Source organism: Gouania willdenowi, chromosome 12 (genome assembly GCF_900634775.1).
Source record: "Gouania willdenowi chromosome 12, fGouWil2.1, whole genome shotgun sequence".
In the NCBI taxonomy this organism is placed as follows: Eukaryota; Metazoa; Chordata; class Actinopteri; order Blenniiformes; family Gobiesocidae; genus Gouania; species Gouania willdenowi.
In genome coordinates this window covers 1,684,432-1,710,228 of record NC_041055.1, presented here as the reverse complement: position 1 = coordinate 1,710,228, position 25,797 = coordinate 1,684,432, and the positions used below count along the sequence as shown (strand labels likewise).

Here is a 25,797-nt window from a genome sequence, read left to right as displayed (position 1 = left end):
CCTCCTCCTCCTCCTCCTCCTCATCATCATCATCATCAAACTACCAATCAACCATGTGCTCTAGCTCCATGTGAGGTGTGCTAAGGTATCTGGCCCACATGGTGCCCATTGTGCCCCATATATTAGATACATGTCATGGTTGTGTGTTAATGTGGGTCACTCACTGCAGTGAGACGTTGATTTTAGTCAGTGCTTTACCAACTCTTATTTATAGAATCATATTACCACCACAATAAATAAATACATACATAAATAAATAAAAAATCACTATGGCAAGTCAGAATTAGGAGATAAAAAGTATGAGACAAAAAGTCAGAATTATGACCATGAGATAGAAAGAAAGTCATAGTTATGAGATAGAAAGACATGAATAATAAAAAAACACAAAAAAGACACAAATGAACCAATGAAAAGAAAAATGCACAAACGGATAAAGAAATTTACACAAAACCACAACAAAAGTATATATAAAAACACTAACCAAAAAATAAATAAATAAATCATCAAAAACCTAAATGACAACAAAAATATACTAAACAGTAAAAATACCCAAAACCACAAGAAAAAATATAAAAAACCACCCCTCCTCTAAAAAAACAGCAATAAACAAACAAAATGTCAAAAACAAACTTAATAAATGGACTTTTGAAAATATAAGGCAGTCGTTACAGATGTGCAATAATAAAAACAATGGTGATAAAAACAGTAAAACAACCCCTTCACACATTAATCTAATAATAAGCTGCTAATACTGGAGACAGCGCCATCTGTTGGCAGTGTTTACACATCTGCACTACAGTCTGTTTCTAATGCTCCACCATTTCAATGCAACATTTGATTTTTTTTTGTATTCTAAAATATAATTGTGTTATTCTCATTGGATTTGTGCATTTTTTCCTCATATTTTAGTTCATAATTTGTTTCATTGAATGTCAGAAATATAATTTTATTTCATGTATTTTAATTTATATTTAAACTAATTGAATAAACACATCCTAGTTTCAACACTTAAATGACTAAACTAATGTAAACATGATGAATATTATCAGTTAGAAACCCTGAGGCGTGTAGGATTCAGTCAGATATCTGCTGCAGTATATGGATTATTGATCTGTTGAACCATGTGATCAATATTCCTTTCCTCGGGCCAAACCAGTTGCTCTGCTGGGCTGCAGTTGGCCCTCGGACCGTGAGTTTCCTTCAGTGTGTGGTTCCCTGCAGGTGTCTCGGTCCTACCTGGTCCTGGTGGGGTCCATTGAGTGGAAACATCTCTGTGGACTCTCCACTGCTGTCCTGAAGGAGGAGATGTTTAATCCCAGGTTAAGGACAAGTACACGACCCAAAGTGTTCCTCAGGATGAACTTCAGAACCTCCTCAGTCTGTCTGTCAGAGAGGAGCACAGGCTGGATGGGTGTCCCTGTGGCCCTAGTGCCCGCCCACCTCACTGTAGCAACAGCTAGAACAAAAATAAACTAATAACCTTCACTCACACTCATCATCACTTTTTTTATTTTCAATTTAACACAAAAGCTGTGAAGCTTTTATATTTATTTAATAATTCATAAACTGTTATGTCATGTTATGTTATGTTGTCATGCTGTCATGGTATGCCATGTGAAGATTTGCTATGTCATGTTAAGTCATGTTTTGCTATGTCACTTTGGGCCATGTTATGTTTTGCTATGTCATGTTATGATTTGCTTTGTCATGTATTGTTACGTTTTGTCATGATTTGCTATGTCATGTTTTGCTATGTCACTTTATGCCATGTTATGATTTGTTTTGTCATTTTTGTCACAATATGTCATGGTTTGATTTGCTATGTCATGTTATATCACATCATGTCATGTTTTGCAATGTCATGTTATGATTTGCTATGTCATGTATTGTCACGTTATGTCATGTTATGATTTGCTATGTCATGTATTCTCACGTTATGTCATGTTATGATTTGCTATGTCATGTATTGTCACGTTATGTCATGTTATGATTTGCTATGTCATGTATTGTCACGTTATGTCATGTTATGATTTGCTATGTCATGTATTGTCACGTTATGATTTGCTATGTCATGTATTGTCACATTATGTTATGTCATGTTTTGCAATGTCATGTCATGATTCCATATGTCATATTAGCCTGTGTCATGCTATGGCATGTGAAGATTTGTTTTGCCATGTCATGTTATGTCTGATTATGTGATGCAGTGCTGACTAATGATTTACAGTAGCTCTGTAAACAGAAAGACCAACACTGACCATGGACTCCACACACTGACTGTAGTTGTTTATTAATTACAGGTTATTATTAGACTTAAGGTCTAAACTGAGGCAGGTTTCCTATTTTTAATGAAATGTATCATTTAAAGTTTGTCTAAAGCTGCTCCATGAGACACGTTCACACTCAGACCATAAGAAAAGCTGCTCCAGGACAAACAGTGGATGAAACTTCTCCCTGAACAACTGAGCAGAGCTGAAGTCTGACCACCTCTCACTGTTTACATAAACTTCATGTTTGTGTTTAAAACTTGCTGAGGCTGCAAGTTTCAAGTGTTGATGCAGGAGAAGAAGGTGCAAACGGAAACGCTTTGTGTTCACTGACAACAAAGGAACACATGAGGAAACACACAGGACGTCAAATAATAGAGGAATATTTAACGCTACATGATAATAGAGAAAGTTCTAGTCAGAATGAGTTTAAAGATGCTCAGTGTTAATGCTTTGGTCTGTATGTTTGATCTTTGATCTCTTCTTTTGTAATTCTGACCAAAGTTGAAAGCTGGAGGAAAAATAATAATAATAATAATTTTGCCCTAAAGGTCAGAGATCAGATCTGAAGGCTTATCTTCACTGTACTTCCTACAGTCATCCAGCAGAGGGAGACACTGGCACAGGAAGTGAAAGAGGCTAAAAATGATGCAAATTGTTAAAGTGAAAACATTCCAAACTGTTTGGAAAATAATAGAAAAAAATAAGGGTAAAATCAGAAGTTTGCCCTAGTGCAATATGAGGGGCGAGGCCCAAAAGGGGCCCATCATGGAGTCGAGTTTGGGCCGTTAGTGACAGTATCATGAGTTTAAATCTGGTCTGTTAATCATGTACAATAAATCTGATAATGAAGCCATATACCTTCATTTAAAACAATTTGATGTAAATTATTTCTATTTCTGCTTTTTCAATCATTATTTTTAACCCTTTAACACCTGTTAAATTAACATCCCCGCCTGGTTGTTGTTGTTGTTGCTTATTTTATATATAAAATGTTTTAAGTGTTGGTGGATCAATGGTTTATTTTTGCTGTTAAAATTCATTATTTTGGTTATTTAAACTGTTTTTATTTGATCATTTTTACATCAATAAATCAATCAATCAAGAAAGTGAAAATTACTCAATTTTGTTTACTTTTTTTCAAGTTTTTGACATTTCTACAGATTACAATTCCAAAGGTTTACAGATACTTTATTTTAAGGCCATTTCAGCTTAAGTTTTAAACTAAAAACTGTATATTGGTCCATTTCCTCCCTATTTTTATTCACTTTAGCAGCGTCTGCCTTTGGTTTCTTTCAGTTATTTTGGTTCTGTTGCTTCTTTTTTAAGAACTTTGCTTTAATAAACACTTTCAAGTCTTTATTTATGTTTGACGTCCTGTTTATGTTGCATGGAAATTGTTTTTTTATCAGAAGCTGTGCACACTCTATCCATTAATCTGTTTTCTGACCCGCTTGCTCCTTTTTTTAGGGTCCCAGGGGTCTGCTGGTGCCAATCTCCAGCTCTCATTAGGCGTAAGGTGGGGGTACACCCTGGACAGAGCGCCAGTCCATCACACGTAGGCTGCGTCCAAATAGTCTCTCCTATCTCCTTTCCTATCCACTGTTCCTTAACCCTGTGGATGACTTCACAGGGTTAAGGAAAGGTGTTAGGAGACTTCCTAAAGGAGCTAGGGTATAGGACATCACGTTGTTTTGTAGGCAGTGGCTATCCGTACGGTTGCCATATCAATATACTGACATTCTATCCGTACGTAGCGCCCCCTACTTGCCCGGTTGACTAAGACTATAAACCTAAAAATAAAAGTTGCAATATTGGGTTATAACCTAACCCTAACCCTAAGATGCTATGTACGCATACATCGGTAACCGTACCAGTAGCACTGGGGGTTGTCCGTACGGCAACCGTACAAATAGACACTTTCTTGTTTGAACAATCAGACACACTTACACTAGGTGACGTAATAATCAGACAACGGTGAAGGTCAGTGACGTCTATCGTGGTGAAAAACTACAAATGTCCTAAAATGGACTAAAAGCACATTTCTAACACTTTCTACTGATATAATCTCATAAATCACAGGTTTGAATGTAAACCAAAGGAAAAGAGGTTACCATGGCTACAAGGAACTAAAGGTAAACTAAAAGAATGAGAATGGTTGCTCACACTCACCTTTCACTCACTAATATGAATTATGTATAAATAAAACATAATGCGGATAAAAATGTCTCTGGTCACTTTTTCTAGAACCTCAGATTATAACTGACACAAAACAGAGTGTCTGTTTTATGTCAGTTATAATCTGATAATATGTCTATATATAATAATAATATATGGGTTTTAGATTATTCATTTTAAGTTGGTCATATTAATGCATTGGTAACTGACATGATCTCTGTTACTTGTCGGTCATTGTGAATTTCCGAAAACGCTCGGGTGGGCGTGTCCCTTTAAATGTTGTCGCCGCAAGGAATTGTGGGTCAGCATTTTCTCATCTCCTTTGGTAAAGAATGCATCAGTGTTTCCTAGGGTAAAGGAGGTTATAAAGGAAGCATTGAGACTCCTTTCCTTAGCTTAAAAAGAACTGGAACACTCCTTATCATGGCCGCCACACACACCGGGGGTTAAGGAAAGGTGGATAGGAAAGGAGATAGGAGGGACGATTAGGACGCAGCCACAACCTAACATCATGTTTTTGGATTGTGGGAGGAAACCAGTGTACCTGGATGAGAACATGCAAACTCCACACAGGAAGGACCCAAGTGTGCACCCCTGGGCTTGAACCCAGGACCTTCTTTCTGTGAGATGGACGTGCTAGCCACTATTCCACCGCTTAGTGCGTGGTGCAGTGTGATTGTTGTTTGATCTCTGTTGAGAAACATCAAAGCTAAACATTCCTCCTCTTCTTCATCCTCTCTGTCCTGACGCTGGATTTCAGCCTCTTTAGCCGCTAACGCTGCTGCTAATGCTGCTCAGTGTGCTGCTAATGCTGCTAATGCTGCTGTGACTAAAACAGGCCTTTGTTGCTGTAAATCTGAATAATGCAGACTGCACCAAACACACACACACAAGCTTTCCTGTGTGTGTGTTTGAGGATATTCAGCGTTCACATCTTGTTGTTTGTGTGAAAGCTGCTGCTAACGTTTCATCCACATGTTGTTCTCATTCCACTACCAAAGCCAGTGAGACCCTAAAGTCACATTTCTGCTGTTTTCAGGGATTACAAACCAAACCAAAAACAAAGGCGAACGTTCACTGAGAACTCTATAAACAAAGCAGAACAAAAACGATGTGCGCGAATGTCGTGAAACACAAAAGATATAGATTTATATTTGATGACTGACAAAGTAAAATCAATAAATAAGTCACCTGATAAAGCTATAAACTGATTATCCGTTTATAATCTCACTAATTTAAATATTATTAACACTCATCAATTCCTGCATTAATTACTTTCTGTTTTTACTGCAGCAACAGTGTTGTTTTTGTTCTGAATTATGTATTTTAATTCTTGATATTTTTAAAGAATGATTCCTCATTTGTGAAGTTCTACAGTTCCTCCGTGTGATTGGTCTGACGCTGTAATATCCACCTCTGTCACTAGAGCGCGCCGGTTAACCAGACTGAAATCAACACGCTTAACTCAGCCTGTTGTTATCGACCTTTGTAGGACAGCTTCTCTCTGACAGGGAATGTTTGGTTAGTTGAAGTGGAGATTAATCCAGGATATAATTCATAACATAGGCCCTAAGAACACACAAAATGACTTCCAAAATGCACCTAAACACACAAAACATTAATACACAAAATGAAAGACAAATCTTTTCTTCTTTCCTGTCTTAATGTTCAGATTGCTCATCGTTCTAAATACTGAATCACACGTTTGTGGCCCTCGTGTGTGTGTGTGTGTGTGTGTGTGTGGTGGTAATGGAGTGGCTGAAGTGTGTAGTTTTTTATGTGTGTGTCTGGTGTGTCTCTCTGCTGGTGATGGGGTGTTCTTTGTGTATTTTGTTGTGTATATATTGTTGTTGTAATGTGTGTTTTAGTAGCCTCTCATGTATTTTTAGGGTCCTTTCGTATCATATTGTGTGTTCTTTGTATTCTAATTGTTGTTTTGTATATATTTGGTGTCCTTTTGTGTCTTTTTCTATCATTTTGTGTCTTTTTCAGGTTTTGTGTGTTTTTCAGGTTTTATGTGTTTTTTTTTGTATTTTTGTTATTGTTTTGTATATTTTTCCGTTATTTTTGTATACACTTGTTGTTGTAATGTGTTTTATTTGTCCTTTGATGAGTTTTTGTCATCCTCTATGGTATTTTTGGAGTCCTTTCATGTAATTTTCTTTCATTTCGTTTGTTTTTCGGGTGGTTCTGTGTGTTTTTTTTGTATGTTACATCATCACAGCCTTGGCTCTGATAGCTGTTAGCACCAAACCTGTGAATTCCACCTTGGTCGTGTAGACAGGAAACATCTATCAGACGTGACAGCACTCGCCACGATAAAAAACACAATTTTCGTATTCCTAAAAAAGAATAAAAGGAAGGCTGAGATGGTGTGAGTGTGTGAGCTGTTCATCAGTGTCACAGGGTCTCCATGGAGACCATGTCACACATTCTCACTCACAGGGTTTAGGCTCCGCACGCTGTCAGTCGAACTGTTATCATCTACACTCTAATATCCTGCAGAGTTCAGACGTTTCTCTGCTTTAAAACAGACTATACGTTTATAATAACACTTAATCAGACTTATCCTAATATTCTATGATGGCTGAGGGAAGGTAATCAGGAGAGGAGGAACACCTGAGTGGAGACAGGAGGGAGTAAGACAGGTGAGTCGATACACAAAGACTAAACCCACAATCAAAAATAAAATGTGTAAATATCAATATCTGACATGCAATTGGTGGCCCGGGGCCCACATTTGGCCGTATGTCCAACTTTTTGTGGCTCCAAAGTAAAGGCACAAGATGCCCCCAAAAACACACAAGACGACTACATACATAAAAATAACAGAAAACTTTTCAAAAAGGCCAACAACAATGCATAAAATTACTACAAAAACACACAAATCGACATATAAAGAATGATGAAATCATGCAAAATTACACAAAACAGCAAAATTGCACAAAATGACTACTAATATATACATTAATAACAGAAAAAAAATACTGCAACACACAAAACAACAAAGATAACAGAAAAATATACAAAACGACAACAAAAATGATTACAAAAACACACAAAATGACTACTAATATATACATTAATAACAGAAAAAAAATACTGCAACACACAAAACAACAAAGATAACAGAAAAATATACAAAACGACAACAAAAATGATTACAAAAACACACAAAATGACTACTAATATATACACACATAACAGAAAAAATTACTGCAATACACAAAACAACAAAGATGACAGAAAAATATACAAAACGACAACAAATCTGAACATAAACAACAGGAAAATACTCAAAATAACAGCAAAAGTACACAAAATTTCTACAAAAACACACAAAACAACTAAAAATATACACTGAAATAAATATACAAAATAAGAAAAATAAAGAAAAATACAGCAATAACACACAAAATGACTACATACTGTACATGAAAAAACAACAGAAAACTATTTAAAAAAAAGTCAAAAACGCTAGTGCTACAAGCACTACAAAAAGACACAAGACGACTACAAATACACACATAAATAACAGAGAAATACACTAAATGATAACACACAAAACATCAAAACGACTCCAAAAACACACAAGACGGCTACAAATATATATATATATACATATAGTTTGAACTTTATATTTATGCTATCAACAAGGAGTTACACATAGAGATCATTTATACACCCACATGATACACTTATATACTGTACATGCTAACCTTAGTTTATCTTTTTTTATCTCGCTTTTTTTTAATCAATGATTTAATACGTACTTTGTGATTTTTATTTCCGGGAAATTTTATTTACAGTTTTTATTGCACCATGAGTGTGCAACAACATAAGACACTTTACACAATAATGTAGATGCTACACTGACCATACCTTCATCAAAAAGCTACATTTGATGATAAAATGGACTTAATAATGGTAAATATTACTTGAGAATGTGTAGTTTTCTTTATCATGAATGTGCTTTCACATTATGGGGTTTTTACAGCAATAAAAACTAAATAAAAATCAGTTTCTTTATATTGATCCAGGCTCGTCTGACTTCACTCAAAGTAAATGAAATTCCTTTCACTGGCTTTTCTAAGCAGCTCTGATTAAACGTCTGTTGTTGCTTAGATTGAGAGAGCGTCACTGACGTCATTAAACTGTATTAGTTCAAATAAAAAGACTTTTAGACGCTGAAACGTCCCATATGAGTGAACATAAACATATTCTATACATCAGAACATAACACAGCACGACTCACAACATGTGAGTCACAAAGAGGCAGAACCTTTATCACAAAAAGTGTGATTTTATCTGATCTGAAGGTCACAATATTAACATTTATGACCAATCTGAGCATTAACACAGGAAACAACAGAGTTTGGGTGTAGTTTTGCACATGTGTCATTTATGCATATATGTGTTGTTGTAATGTGTGTTTTCTTTGTCCTCTTGTGTATTTCACATTGTTTTCTATCATTTTGTGTGTTGTTTGTATTTTTGTTGCCGCTTTGTATGTTTTTCTGTTATTTTTGAATAAATTTGTGTTGTAATGTCTGTTTTCTTTGTCCTTTTGTGTTTTTTTGTGTATTTTGGTGTCTTTTTGCATCTTTTTTAAAAAAAATCTTTTTGTGTTTTTTGGGTTGTTTTGTAAATTTTTCTGTTATTTTTGTATAAATGTGTTGATGTAATGTGCTTTATTTGTTCTTTTATGCATTTTTGTGTGTTTTTGAGTCATTTAACTTTGGGGGCCACACAGAGTTGGAGTGAATCCACGTCTTATGGAAGTCATCAGTGCACATCTGTCCATCAGAGAACAGCCTGAAGAAGAGGAAACATCAGTGAGCAGATGTTTGAGTTGATGCCAGAGGTCAGAGGATCTCTGCTCTCTGATTGGCTGAACACATTGACGTGAGACAGTAGATTTTAGCAGTAAAATGTCCCCAAAAAAGTAATTATTGGTATTAATGTCATGTTTCTCTGCTGTGGGATTTTGAGTTCTGAGATTCACTGTCGTTTGCAGTAATACGGGTCCTCAAATGTTAGCATTAGCAAGTTTAGCAAACAATTACGTGTTTTACTTTTATTTAAGAACATTTTAAAAGAAATGAAAATCTGTTACATTTCTACACTCAACCGTTACTGAGTAAATTTTAAATTTTTTTGTTTTAAAATTATCAATGAATATTAAGAAACTTTATTTTGAATTAAATTTGTTGATGTTATTTTATTTTGAAAATAATTGTACATTTTGACAAACCCTTTATTTTATACTGATGCCTTTGTGGAAAATAAATGATGACATTTGGTCTCTTCCTTTTTAAGTTTCTACATGAGATGTTTAGTGTATGAAAGGGACCCGTACCAAGATTTATTACCAGTAACAGTAAACATAGGGGGTGAAAGTAACTAGTTTACTTTGAGTTCTATTTAACTGAGCTACTTTTTGTTTTTTTTTTTACTTGTCCTTGAGTATTTTATGTGTTCTTGTACTCTTTCCACCTCTGATCAGAAACACACGAAATGACTGAAAAATACACAAAACATGAACAAAACCAGTAGAAAAACACACTAGACAACTACATACACACAAAATACACACAAACCAACAGCAAAAATACAGAAATATTATATTAACACAACAACACAGAATAGAAACAAAAACACACAAAATTACACTAAATTCCTTATTAATTAATGAATTTCCTAATCGTTGTGTAGTAATAAAGTGACTCCATTAAAGGCAGGTGTGAGACATCATGACGTCACCATCACAGACCTTCTGTCGTCACAGTGACGTAAAGGCTCGTGCAGGGGGAGGGGGTGGGGGGTGAGTGAATAAAAGGAGCGCACAGAGTGGGGGGGCGGGGTCAGTAGCAACAGTCCGAGCTCCGTGCGTCATGGCGCGCACTCTCCGCGCGCGGTTCCTCGTGCTGCTGCTGAGCGTGTCCGTGCTGCGCGCGCACTGCAGGTTCCTCCAGGTAAGGAAAGGAGCGCGCACTACGTCACCAACACGCAAACTTTGTTCATTTTTCCTCCAGAACAACAACATCTACAAAGATGATTTCTACTCGTTTTTAAACTCGGAGCTGAAGAGAGAAACGTCACCACAGGAGGAGGGGCAAGGGGAGGAGCTGTACCGACGACCGCTACGTAAGTCCCTCCCATCATTAAAGTGCTTCAAATGCGTTCATGCATGGGTTCTCAATCGGAGGTCGGCGGGCCCATGTGGGACAGTTTAAAGTAGCACAAAAACAAAAGTTTAAAATGAAGCTATTGTCAACATAATAGATTATTGTTTATTTCTAAATCATCACGTTCTGGATTCATCACTAATCTACGGAAGCAGATTAGGGCCAGTTTTGATGGAGAAGATGATTTTGGGCAAATTAAGAATAAAGTCGAAATGTCAAGATTAAAATTGAAATTTTGAAAATAAAATGGAAAAGATACAAATTTAGATAGAAATCATAATACAATGTCGTGATAAAAGTTGAATGTTTGCTAATTAAAGTCAAATTTACAGAAGATGACGAGGGCCAATTCACATTTAATCTCTATAATTAATTCATTTGGCTCTAATTAATCTTCTTAACTAATAAAAGTGTAACATTAAAATGCCTTTATTGATTCTGCGTTAAAGAAGTGAACTATTGACAGTTTGTAAAAATAATAAATATACATAACTATTGTAAAATATTCAATTGATACATTTTCACACCAAACAAATGAGCTAAAATGAATTCTGATGTAATTATTGTGTCTTAAAAGCAGTAAACTGTCCTAGAATAGGAATATTAAAAATCAATGGCTTAATAGAGTAAAGATAAACTATTAATTTGTTTCACCATCCCTTAAATATCATTAATATCACTATTATAATTGTTCTCATAGTTACCCTGTTTTTTGTCTTTATTCCATAAACTACAGAATTAATTTAGCGTGTTTGACGTTTTGCAGAAAAGCTTTTTTTTCTCATGAGGAATATATTTGTGTTCTTACATTACATTACATAACTACTATCCATCAGGTCGCAAATACTAAAAAAACAACAACAAAACCAAAGTCTGAGAAGAAAAATGAGTCATTGTGATGTCATCGCGATAATTCCCTTGAAGCGTGTGACAGAATGCTTTAAAACAGCTGTTTTGTTTAGGGACAGCGTGGGAAAAAACGATCACAGCAAAGTGAAGAAAAGCAAACAAACCATAAAACCCACAGTTTTTCAAACCTTACAGAGGATAGCTGCCTGCGTACGTACTATACTGTATATGTCTATTACAACAGAGCTTCCCAATGTGTGGGTCGGGGACTAAATTGGGTCGTACACCTATTTTCAGTGGGTCACAGTCTAAAAAAAAACCTTTGGTCAGAAATACAGTTTCACTAAGTGATGAGAATAAAAGTTGAACATTATTTAGTTTTTTATTCTTCACATATTTAGCTTTTCAAATAATTCATGTTGAGTTTGGAGATAAAAACTTCACTTTTTCTTTAGTTTATTGTTTAAATAATAAATAGTCAGGGTTGAGGTCATATACATTTTTAAAATCCAGTTTCTTAATTGACCGTGTTCAATTACAATTAGGGGTGTGAAAGAAAATTGATTTCACGATATCGCAATTTTTTTAATTAAAAAAAAAATCCATTTTCTTTATATTTTTATATTTAATCAATATTTTTGTGTATTTGTGCAATATTTCAGTGGTTACAAGCTTTCAATGTGTTCAGATTAGTGTTTAAACTGATACAATAAGATACATTATTTTTGTGTATTATCAGTAACTCAGGGTGATTTATCCTTAATGTTCTCACGTACAGTTGTTACAATGCCGTCATTATGTTGTCATGGTTACTATGAGACTTCTACACAGTAGTTTCTGTGAAAAGAAACTTTTATTTTATGATGACAATGTGTAACACTGTATTTTCTTTATTTCAGTGAAAATGTGCAAAAACACTAATAATAAATAAGATGTTTTGAAGCAAATAGTTGTGACACATTTTTCCTCTGAATGATCAATAACTTCTGATAAACATGTACAGCAACGTGATTTTTCATTTATTTTAACTGTGTAGAATACCGTGATATTATCGTATTGTGATACGTATCGTATTGCAACATCCTTGTCAATACTCACCCTTAATTACAATTATATTGCCCAGCATTTTTTCCAATTCCAGTTACATTAACAAGTATTATTGTTACCATGACACAGGTATTTCTTTATCTTTGAAGGGAATGTTTTCTGTGATCACAGAGTTCCCTAATCTTCATTATTTAATAGTGAATGAGTGGCTAACTGTGGTTCACGCTGCTGTGCTCGTCCTCAGGGTGTCTGGACATGGTGGCGGTGGACGGTCAGTTCACCTTCACCGCTGACCGTCCTCAGCTCAGCTGTGCTGCGTTCTTATTGGCCGAGCCCGACCAGGTGATCGAGGTGGAGTACGACAGCGTGGACATCGACTGCAGAGGAGGAGACTTCATCACCGTGAGCCAACGATATTTATTTAGATTAGCTTTATATGAAAACATCGACATTTCTCCCTATAATCTATTTTTTTACTAATTAAATAAATGAAAATTAATTATGTTAGTTCAATATTCAATTCAAGAAATGTATTATTCATCAAATGATAAATAAATTATATAAATTTATTAAACAAAATTCATTATTAAATTAATTATTTTCTCATTTCTTAAAAAAGTATATTAATTTTTTTGATTAATTCATCATTTATTAAATTAATTAATTCATCATAAAAAATAATATTAACTTAATTAATATAATTAATTTATAAAAGCTAATTCATTGTTTATTGAATAAATTAATTCATCATATATTAAACAAAAAATATTAATTTATTAAACAATAAAATTTCATCTATTTTCATTTATTAAATAAAAAATGATTACAATAAATGATATAATAAATTGATTAATTTATCATTTACTAAATAAATGAAAACATTTACTGAATAAATTATATAATTAATTCATTAAATTAGTCATTTATTAAATCCATTAATTCATCCTTTTAAATTCATTAATTTAAACAAAATTTTATGAATTAATAAATTTTCATTTTCCTATTAATTTTTTATTATTCTTTGGTTACCTCTCTCTCTCTCTCTCTCTCTCTCTCTCTCTCTAGGTGTTTGATGGCTGGGTGATGAAGGGCGAGAAGTTCCCCAGTTCCCAGGACCATCCCCTTCCTCTCCATGAGCGCTACGTTAACTACTGCTCCATGGGCTCCCTGAGGACCACGGTGCGCTCCAATCAGAACGTGGCCATGGTTTTCTTCAGGGTCCACAACGCTGGCAGCAGCTTCACGCTGACGCTCCGAAAGCACGTCAACCCTTTCCGTAAGGACGTCCTGCTTTTATTCTGACGGCGTTACAGGAAGTGACGCGCCACGCAACCCTACGGCTGAATGTGGTGTCCAATGTAAAAACTCAGTCACTTTTTCATAGCCGACATATTTTGTAGCTCACTTTCTCATATTTAGCTCATTTTTTTAAATTTGAGACATAAATTCATGTAAAACAGCATGTTCTATAATCTATATCATTGTTAAAAATGAGTATGCATGAAAAATAAATGTAAATGTTTAATTAAAATCTAAATGTAAATGTTAAATGTAAAAGTTAAATATTAAATCTAAATGGTAAATCTAAATGTAAATCTAAATGCAAATGTAAAAGTTAAATATTAAATCTAAATGTAAATCTAAATGCAAATGTTAAATGTTAAATCAAAATCTAATTGTTAAATATAACTGTTAAATATAAAAGTAAATGTTGAATGTAAATCTAAATGTCAAATGTAAATGTTAAATGTTGAACCTAAATGTAAATGTTAAATCCATGTAAAGCTAAATGTTACAAATTATGCAAAATGGTCAGGTCAGCACGTGTCAATCACAAGGTGACCTTTAACGTTTAGATTTACATTTAACATTTACATTTATATTTAGTTTACACATTTTAAACAATGATATAGAACATTCTGTTTTACATGAATTTCTGTCTGAAATGAAAGAAAAATGAGGTAAATTAGAGGAAAGTTCAACACTCCATAAAGCAGAGGTTAGTTTGGAACAAAGAACTGTGTTGGTTTCACACACTGGAAAATTTAATGGTTTTGTGAAATTAAACAAAAGCAATCTGGAGTTTATTTCTAATTCCCTGTTGGAAAACCTTTTTTGACAATTTAGCTTTTTGTCTCATTTTAACCCCATTTGATAGAAACATGCACAAAACATATAGAAAATTACAGAAAAATACATCAAAATGATTTCAAAAAAATAAGACAAAAATACGCATAGGACCACAAAAACGACCCAACAACACCATAAAATGACAAAAAAAATACACAAAACAAAAAAAAATACACAAAAAAATATGTGTGTTGTTCCAGCAGTAAGAGAGACAAACATGTCACAGAATAAAAACATTTTAAAGCACCTTTTACTAACTAAATGGGTCAATAATATCAGGTGAACACAAACAATCAGTGAACCTAAATGTTTAATAAAAGAATGATGAATCAGCGTTAAAGAAGCACAGACAATCACTGTTACAGACCATCCGTCTCTCTCTGAGTGACAGCTGTCACATCTGACATGTTTCAGCACCAAGGACAGCGTTAAATCACACTTTTAACTTTTACACCATATAATAAAACCATAACTCATCTAATGAATCAGCAGCACAGCAGAAACTAAAAATATAACGTGTGTTTACCTGTTATTTGTCCAAAACAGAAGCAGAACTTTGTATCCTCACAACTTTTTTCCATATTTCCAGCCAAGGCCTGTCTTGTCTTTCATAAACCTAGAGCAGCAGATCATCTTAGCTTTGAACTGTGCCTCTGTCTTAATGTCTATATCAGAACTCTAACTTCTCTCTGTCCCTGAGTCCTCCTCATGTCCCCTGGATAGTTATCCTGTCTGCATTAGCATCATCGCTAACTGACGCTACGCTAACTGACGCTACGCTAACTGACGCTACTCTAACTGACGCTACGCTAACTGCTGCTACGATTTCCACAGAAACAGCCTCGGAATTCTTGAGCTCAGGCTTAGCTTCTTAAAAAAACTCTTTAAATCCAACTAAAATCCAAGTTTCGACGTAGCGTGGGGGCGTGGCCTGACTTTCCCCTCTCTTCCTCACTCATGCTCAGTTGTAACATTTAGTTTTGTGTTTACAATTAAATTTCCAGTGATTTCAACTGTCCAAATTTAATACTTCAAAGTTAAATCAAAACACCTAAAAGCAAATGAGATGTTGGACTTTTTAATATTTTTTTTAAATTAGGTACTGGATCCAATCCAAAATCTGGGAGGTGCCAGATCAGGATCCCGCCCAAATTAAACTCTGCATATTTCTGTGGCCCCGCTGCGATAGACGTTACCATCTCTGCGCTAGCGCCACAGTTAGCTTCATTGTTAGCCACCGCTAACAGGACAGTACAGTTGATCAACAGCTTTATCTTTTATGTATTAACGTAAACTATGACTGTTAAAGTTGCACTGATTTGAAATCGTTAATTTAGCGTTTTAAAACCTCTCCACAGCGTGTAATGTGATGTCCCAGACACCAGAGGGCAGCTACACCATGGTGATCCCTCAGCAGCACAGGAACTGTAGCTTCTCCATCGTCTACCCAGTGGCCATCGACATCTCAGAGTTCAGTCTGGGACGATTCAACAACGTCCCCAAGGTGAAGCTAACGCACACTTTCTATTCTCTAATGTCAACCAGCCACAGAAACACAACAGGAGCACAAAGCATTCTGGGAAATGTTGTTTAAGTAGCAGAAAATAAAAGTTTACAATAACAGAGATTATTTAGTTTTATTTAGGTTCTGGTCATTTTATTTTGAAAAAAATTGTTGCTCAGAAATCCTAAACCTGACTGAGCTCGATGTGATTGTCAAAGCGAGGCGCGCAGACATTGTCAGGGACAGTATTTACTACATGGGAGTGTGGTGACCAACACACACACACAACCACACACACCTCCCTCGCTCAGGCCACGCCTCACTAGTTTTCTTGCTTTGTTTTTTTGTCATATGGTGTGTTTTCAAGAGTCATTATGTGTCTTTTTCAGTCATTTTATGTGTTTTACTTGACCTTTAGTACATTTTTATAACAATTGTGTATTTTCTTGTCATTTTGTGTATTTTTCTTATTGTTTTTGTGTATTTCCCTCGTCTTTTTGGGGGTATTTTTCTTGTCTTTTTGTCTATTTTTCTTGCCTTTTTTGTGTATTTTGTGTCTTTTTGTCATTTTTTCTATTTTTTTGTCTATTTTTAAAAAATAAATTTGTCTATTTTCTTAAAATTTTGTCTATTTTCTTAAAATTTTGTCTATTTTTCTTGTTTTGTATATTTTAAAAATAATTTTGTGTGTCATTTTTTGTCATTTTGGGGTTTTTTTGTGTATATTTTTTGTGTTTGTGTGTTTTCAGAATCATTTTGTGGGTTTTTTCTCTTTTTTTATTGTATTTTTTGTAAGAAGCTGCACAGAATTGATCGTATTGACGTATGTGGCCTGTAGCAGAATCCTCGTTGCTTCCGTCTGTTCTAAGGAGTGGTTCTAGTGGTCAGAGGAACGCTGAATGTTCTCTAACCTGTGGCGTGTGGCCCTTGTAGAGGTCCATGCCTGGGTGTTCTCTAACCTGTGGCGTGTGGCCCTTGTAGAGGTCCATGCCTGGGTGTTCTCTAACCTGTGGCGTGTGGCCCTTGTAGAGGTCCATGCCTGGGTGTTCTCTAACCTGTGGCGTGTGGCCCTTGTAGAGGTCCATGCCTGGGTGTTCTCTAACCTGTGGCGTGTGGCCCTTGTAGAGGTCCATGCCTGGGTGTTCTCTAACCTGTGGCGTGTGGCCCTTGTAGAGGTCCATGCCTGGGTGTTCTCTAACCTGTGGCGTGTGGCCCTTGTAGAGGTCCATGCCTGGGTGTTCTCTAACCTGTGGCGTGTGGCCCTTGTAGAGGTCCATGCCTGGGTGTTCTCTAACCTGTGGCGTGTGGCCCTTGTAGAGGTCCATGCCTGGGTGTTCTCTAACCTGTGGCGTGTGGCCCTTGTAGAGGTCCATGCCTGGGTGTGCAGACAGTGGGGACCTGGTGCAGCTGCTGGGAGGAAACAGTCTGGATACCATGAAACTCGTCCCTATCACAGACGTGTGTGTGTCCTTCACTGGACCCAGTGAGTTCACACACACACACACTCCTCTACCTCCACCTTTAGCCTCACATGCACTAATCTCCTCCTCTTCCTCCCTGTGCAGCTCACATGAAGGTGGCGTGTGATAACACGGTGGTGAGGATGGTTTCCAGTGGGACGTTTGTGAACCGTGTGTCGTTCAGCTACAGGATGCTGGACAGACACGAGCTGCAGAACATCAAACTCAACAATGTGGAGGATTTCTGCTTCAACAACTGATCAATCTGAGATGATCACATTTATCACCACATCAGTGTAATCAAACATTCTGCTCACACTTTAAAACCATGAATATCCTCAAGTTTCCAAACTCTGTCTTTAGTTTGTATTTATTTATTCACAGTGTACGTTGTGTTATGTTATGTTATGTTATGTTATGTTATGTTATGTGTGATGATGATTTAATGACGGAATGTTCCACATCTTGGTTTTTTTTGGTAAAAAGATCAACTTTAGTCGTCATTATGCAAGAAAATTTGATAAAAGTCAAACTTTTTGTAATAAAACTTCACTGCATGACAAAGCATTCTCCTGTGGTCCAACTCTTATTTCACCTTGTGTTTGGAGACACAACATTATGAGCACATTATTGACATTATTAGTAGTAAACAACAGATATCATAACGTGAGCATCATCAAGTCTTATTAACTATTTTAAGATATTTGGAACTGATTTTGTGTGTTTTTAAAAGTCATTTTATATCCTATTCAGTCATTTTGTGTATTTTTCTTGTGTTTTTTGGGGGTAATTTTGTGTATTTTTCTCATCTTTTTTGGGGGTAATTTTGTGTATTTTTCTCATCTTTTTTGGTCATTAAGGCAATATGCTACAAATCTAGATAATTATATTCTGGATTAATCTCCGTTAGTGGGCTTTAACTAAGCAAACGTTACCTGTCAAATATAATAAAACACTGTTAATGTGTAAAAGCTGTCAGATCAGATCCACACAGTGACGTGTTCACATGTCACCTTTAAATGGACAGCTCGCTTTCTATGAGATCTGATTGGTCAGGAGGCGGGACTTTAGCACTTGTTAAGATTCTAGCCAGAGAAAAACCTGCCGCCGACCAGGTTAGTCGTTCAGCATAAGTTTCCATGGTGATTTAGCTGCATAAGACGTTTGCCAGCTTCGTAGGCCATCACACACTAATTTAATCCTGGAAGTAAACGTGATAGGAGGTGATCTAGATTTATAACATATGCTCTTTGTGTATTTTTCTTGTCTTTTTTTTTGTGTCATTTTGTCTATTTTTCTTTTTTTCAATAACAATCTATTAAAATAGGAACAGAAATTTCCTGCGAGCCTTGAGTTTGACATCACTGTGTTTTTACCTCCTTTCAGTCACTCTTAGATTAAAACCCATTGATCATAACCTATGAGTGAATCTATCATAGACATAATATATGACACACAACATGCTTTATGTTATGAAAGTATCTTTGTCTGTTTATCCTTCCTTTAATTTTCATTTCTCCATTTTATTCTCATCCTTTGTTGGATGTCTCATGAGTGCATGTACGTGCACGTCTCAACCTGTAAATGTTTATTTATTAATACGAGTCCATGACACATTTCCCATCGGGGACAATAAAAAATCTATTCAGATTTTTTTTTCCAGCTGGAAAATAAATGCAGTAGATAATTTCTATTAAAGAGTTATAACCTATCAGAGGAGAGCTACTACAAAAGTAAACAAAACCACAACAGTAATACACAAAATTACTAAAAATATACAACATTTCAGTAAATGACAACAAAACTACACAAAAAGACAATAAAACATGACAAATGACGGCAAACCCACAGTATTAACAAACAAGTAAAACAACAATAGAAATACACAAAAAAATAGTCCAAAAAATACAAAATGGCAACACAAATACACAATATGACTCCATATAACATATATTTTACAGGACAAATACACTAAAGAACAACAGAAATGCACAAAATGCTTCACAATGAGCAAGACAACCACAAACATACACAAAATGACAAAAAAAACATACAAAATTACAATAAAAACACTGTTATTTCCTGTATTAATGCTCAGATTGCTCATTATTTGAATGATGACATGAATGTTGATCATGTGACCCTCAGATCAAACAAACACATGTTTTTGGCCCCACTGTGATAGAAGGTACCGACCTCAGCTTTAAGAGATGAAATAAAACAAAGCAGCAACACAAACCAGTTCAAAAAGCTTCATAAATCATATATCATTAGTAAGTATGAGAAATAATGGCAATAGAGAATATGTATATAATGGTATAAAATATATGAATACACAAAAACAAATATTGTAACACTATATTTTGTAATTAAAATATAACTAATGAAATGTGTGTAGTAAATATTAAATAGTAAAATATTAACATTACGTACATGTCATGTACATGCATGTGTATATGTGTATGTATGTGTGATGTGCATGTATAAACTGTATATATCAAACTTTGTGTAGAATATATAAAGAATGTGTATTGTAAAAATAGTGATATTAGATTTTTGTGATAATATCTAGAGAGCCTTGTTTTATTGTTTATTAGTTATAGTTAGTGTTTGTTCTGTTTTTTTGTTTTTATGAAGGTTGCCAAATTAAATTCAAATTAAATTATTTTACCCCAAAATGATTAAACTAGGTTGACGTGACCCTGAAGTAAAATAAGTTTGACAGCAACATTTCAACAAAAGAGAAAAAAGGTAAAAAAAACTGTGACTATTCATCTTGAAAACACATAAAAATCACATTTTAACAAGTAGAGCAAAAATAAATCATTTTTCTATTTTTTTCATGATCATTGTTAATTAATGCTGTTCATAATGTGGTTTATTAAATGCGTACGTGTGCACCATAATGATAATTTGATCATGGAAATTACCCATGATGACATTCAGCCTTTCAATGGAGTCATTGAAGCTTCACCAACATTCAGCGATGTCACTGCAAACAGCAGGAGACACGTCTGAAAATAACAGCCCCCAGTGTGTGTGTGTGTGTGTGTGTGTGTGTGTGTGTGTGTGCTGATTAAAGCCCTGGAGGTGGATTATCGTTGATAGACACCTGTGGCCACAGCTGGTGAAAAACGATCCGCCCACGTGTAAGCGCCGGAAAATGATGCGTACGTGTCGTCTTTAATATCTCCTCCACTGGTCCGTCACTAATCGCTGGAGAAGCTTTGATATGATGAACATCACCGTGATGATGCTTCTCACGTTTTCAGTTAAAACGTGCTCCCATCCACTCCTGATCTGCTACCAAACAAACAATCGTTTCTGCTGCTTTTACAGATTAAAAACACATGTTGTCTTTCCATGGAAACACCTGAATACAACCAAAATTTAGGCCCCGTACTATGAAGCTGGATAAGTATATCCTGATATCTCTCCATTAGCATCACCGAATCAAACATTCTCTGCCAGAGAGCAGCTGTACTATGAAGCAGGATATAAACCCCATAGAATTAACTGACACTGTAGATCATTTTGTTGCACAGATTGCAAACATGGGTTGGACTAAATGGAAAAGTAATGGTTTAAGTTCTACGTGGAGGAGCAAAGTTATTTTGTAAACTTTGAATCTGACAGATTACCAATGTCCTGTGGGGTTCCTCAGGGCTCTGTTCTTGGACACCTTCTGTTTAGCCTTTATCTCCAGCAGACTGGACTATTGTAATGGTCTTCATCAAACATCTACAGCTGGTTCAGAACGCTGCAGCTCAGGTCTGAACCAGAACAAAGAGGTCAGAACACATTAGTCCAGTTTTAAAGTCTTTACACTGGCTCCCAGTCAGCCTCAGAGGAGACTGTAAAGTTCTGCTGCTGGTTATAAATGTGTGAATGGGTTTGGTCCAGAATACATCAGTGAGATGTTAGTCAGGTATGAACCCAGCAGGTCTCTGAGATCTATGGACACAGGTCAGATAGTGGAGCCCAGAGCTCATAGATCTATGGACACAGGTCAGATAGTGGAGACCAGAGCTCACAGTAACCATGGTGATGCTGCTTTTAGTTGTTATGCTGCAAAGAAGTGGAACAAACTGCAGCAGAGCTGAAGTCAGCAAAAGAAAAAAATAGAATACAATATAAAGAGTAAGGCTGCAATGATTAGTCGACGTAATCCATAATGTCGACTACAAAAATTTGGTGTGGTGGATTTTATAGCGTTGACGCGTCATTTAATCTTGTAAATTATTATTATTATATACAAGAGGAAAAGAAAAAAGAGATTAAAGTCCAAGATGGATTAAAAGAGACCAAATAGTGGTGGATTTAATTAAAAATATCAGCAAGAAGATCCTCCTGAATGATAACATCTCCATGGAGGTTCAGAGATGGGTTTGAAAACACAGGAACCACTCTGAGAAGCTTAGAATGTAGGAAGTTATGGTAAAGTTTCCATCATCTGGTCAGGATGAGACCATGTGATGCAAACCTTCATATTTTATATTTAATGATTATTTACTTTTCTGTAAGCCTTGATTTTGTGTATTATTATTATTTTTAGTTCCTAGGAGGAGATGTTTCTCATTGTTTCAGTGATTGAGAGATTTTTAAGAAGGTTTACATGAGATTTTTCAAAAACAGATTGTTATAATACATAATAAAGGTTTTTAAAGTTTGTGTTATAAAGAGAGAGAGAACAATAACAACTTATTTATCTACCATTTTGTATTTTGTCGTTACAAGATTGAGTATGACGAGTTCTATTTTTATGGAACTCAAAATATGATCGCCATATCTGTCAAAATGTGATCGCCCTATCTAAATGTCTCGCAGAGCGATGACATATCATGGGGAACGACAAACAAAACACAATTAAAATGGTGTCAAGAAAATCACCATTATACACAAAAGAACTCAAAATTACAAAAAAATGCAAAAAATGTCTAAAAAAATACACAACATACAATACAATTCTATCATTAACATACGAAAAAACACTGAAAATGAGTCCATAAACGCACAAATGACCAAAAATACACAAATTTTCAGCCTACAACAAGAAACACATTTGAAAAATCATTCCATAGGTTTGAGCTCATCGTGCCGTCATCACAGAGTGAAGATTTAAAACTCTCTGAATCTCAAAGTCATGCTGGAGGCGACACAAAGGCTTTCAGAGGATATCAAAGTCATCGCTATGGGTACAGGAGGACGTTAACGATAAGAGGATCCACCATCTCTCCATCATCTGCCCCGAGGGACAAACACACGTGTAAAACAAGCTGCTGCTCTTATTAATGATCATCTGTTACAGCGTCATAAAAAAAATAACTGATCATGATACAGTTTGTAAACGCCTGTTGGAGCTGATACGAAAAATAATATCACAACTAGTGGCTTTGATGGTGTCAAGCCTTTTCTATTTTAGAAGAGTTTTTTAAACAAATGTCAAATTGTGGCTGCAAAAAAAAAAAAAAAAAATGCTCGTGCTTTTATTTTGAAGGGGATTAAGTTTACTAACGAGTGACTGCCCTTTATGGGCACCAGGCTATTAGAATACAGCTATTGGCTGAGAATATTGGTTTGTGACGTTTTAGTAGATGCTTACGTTATTGTTGGCTCCACCCCCTCCTATAAAAACCTCCACAAATTACAAAAACACACACAATGACAGGAAAAACACGCAGCATGACTCGACAAACACATGAAACAACAACAAACAAACAAAAAACACAAAATGACTACAAAAACACACAACACAAAAATGTCAGTGACTGCTATTGGCTGAGAATGGAGGTCACTGTTGGCTCCGCCCCCTCCTATAAAAACAATATGAAGTCTTCAATCTGTTGGAATAGATTGGACTGAATAGTGAGTGTTAGCATAGCATATATTGTTCTTTGGAGAGTTGATAGTATAGACTGGGCTCCAGGAGCCCCGCCACAATGGTAAATGGTAAATGGACTCTATTTATATAGAGCTTTATCACCACTGAAACAGTCTCAAAGTGCTTTACATATCAGCTCATTCACCCAATCACTCTCACATTCACACACCAGTGGGACAGGACTGACATGCAAGGCGCTAGTCGACCACTGGGAGCAACTTAGGGTTCAGTGTCTTGCCCAAGGACACTTCGACACATAGTCAGGTACTGGGATCGAACCCCCAACCTCTCAATCAGAAGACGACCCACTACCACCAGAGCCATGGTCGCCCACAATAAAAGCATTCATCTTTCAGCCATTTTCAGTTTACGTTTGTTTGTCTGAGAATAAAAAGTCAATGTTTTTCACTCTTGAATTATTCCTAAAGTGAAACTCTGCTCCATCTTTTCCTTGGTTTGAGTCGTAGCTCGTATTTAAAGGAGGTTTTTGGGTCTTGAACCAATGCATTAATCAATCGTCTTATTTGGTTTTCTTTATTTTTTTATTTTTTTTATTTTTTTTTGGCTCTAGTGGCCTTTATATGACAGTTGCTTGACAGGAAAGGGGGTCAGAGAGAGCAGGGAATGACACGCAGGAAAGGGTCACAGGCCGGGAATCGAGCCTGGACCCGCTGCAGGTGAGGAGCTATGGCCTCTGTACATGGGGCGGGCCCTCTACCCACTGAGCTAAACACCGCCCCTTGGTTTTCTTTATTAAACATCACATCTGAAGCAGAGGAAGTCACTGTGATACACTGCGCAAAAATAGAAAAAAGATGTTTATGCAGTAAAACTGTATGTTTACTACTCTTCACTGACTTTTCTTGGTCTATATTCTGAATTACTGAGAATAAAACCCATAATCTGAATCTGCAGAGCAGATGAAATCCCTCTGATTAACTGATACTTTCAGCTCTGTAATCGTTACCAAGTTTCCTCATTAATTTTGCAGAAATTGTAGCTTTTCAAACAAGTCAACCAGCATTTAAAGCACAACAAAAACTATCTGATCTGGGGGGGTTGTGAGCTTTTCAATTACAGAAAACAACGTGCGAGAGTTGTTGACATTTTTGGCAATAATTTCAGAAAAGTATTGCTGCCTTGCTTTGAACAAGCCATCATTGAATTTTCGCAGACTTATTTTGTATAGTTCTAGATGAATTTGGAGTTTTGTTGATCTCCATTTACGCTCAGCTCTTCTACAGTCAGATTTCAAATTCTGCATTATCTCAGTCCTCCTCCAAGGTGTTTTCTGTGTGTTTGGTTTTCTCTTAGTTTTGATTGGAGCCACCACATCTATGACATCACAGACTTTTGTATTAAACTCATCCAGAAGATCATCAACTGTCTCAGCACTCAATGTTGGTGTCATTGCTATGGCTTCCATAAACTGTGCACTTGTGTTCTCATTTATGTACCTTTTCTTTAAACACACATAACTAGGGGGAACAGATGTTACAGTCTCTAGGTCAAAAAAGACACAGAAATGATCAGATAGAGCTAAGTCTCTTACATCAACAGCAGAGATATCAACACCTTTAGAGATAACCAGATCCAAAGTGTGACCTTGAGTGTGTGTCGGACCAGTCACATGTTGTGTAAGACCAAAAGTATCCATTAAAGCATGCAGTTCTTTGGCAGTATTGTCCATGTTATTGTCTACATGAATATTTAAGTCACCTGTTATTATTAAAAAGTTGTATTCAGTGCATACAACTGACAGCAGTTCAGCAAACTCATCCATGAATTCTCCAGAATATTTTGGGGGTCTATAAATGACTAAAAAAATTATGTTAATTCTCAATAAGAACTATTGATTGATTTGTCACATGACTGTTCCAGGGTTTGAGTTTGTATTATATAGTTTCACATCTACCTGTAGCTCTTTGTTTTTTAGACTGATGACAACTTGTTTGTAGTTTTATTTCAGAAAGTTTCACTTTTACAGTTAAAGCTGGAAACCTTTGTAATTGAATATTCTAGTTACAGTACTTATCATTTCCTATGGTTTGCTGTAGAATAAATGATGGCACAGAGAGTTGTGAAATATGTTGATAAAGTGAACACATTAGTAGAAAGACTTGATTATAAGGAGATTATATGTATAATACTACATAGGTAGTATAGGTATAAGATCATATAAGTATAAACTTCACCAGCAGGATTTTTGTACGTTTGTTTTCTCTTTGCTTTGTTTGATTTAGTTTCATTTTTAAAAACTCTACAGCTCAGTGGTGACACACAGAGCATCGAC

At 35.7% G+C, this 25,797-nt stretch overlaps 1 protein-coding gene across 2 annotated transcripts; it reads left to right on the top strand.

The window, feature by feature from the left end:
- The first annotated feature begins 10,318 nt into the window (after nt 1-10,318).
- On the top strand, nt 10,319-18,048 carry crhbp (corticotropin releasing hormone binding protein). Of its 2 annotated transcripts, XM_028463342.1 has the most exons (7): nt 10,319-10,420; nt 10,481-10,592; nt 12,774-12,931; nt 13,595-13,805; nt 16,018-16,163; nt 17,529-17,646; nt 17,729-18,048. In XM_028463342.1, the coding sequence occupies exons 1-7, from the start codon at nt 10,340-10,342 to the stop codon at nt 17,881-17,883; spliced, it is 981 nt and encodes a 326-aa protein (XP_028319143.1). In that variant the 5' UTR covers nt 10,319-10,339; the 3' UTR covers nt 17,884-18,048. The 2 variants fall into 2 exon arrangements, with proteins under 2 accessions (XP_028319143.1, XP_028319142.1); XM_028463341.1 differs by having other exon boundaries at nt 10,328-10,592.
- Nucleotides 18,049-25,797: the final 7,749 nt, after the last annotated feature.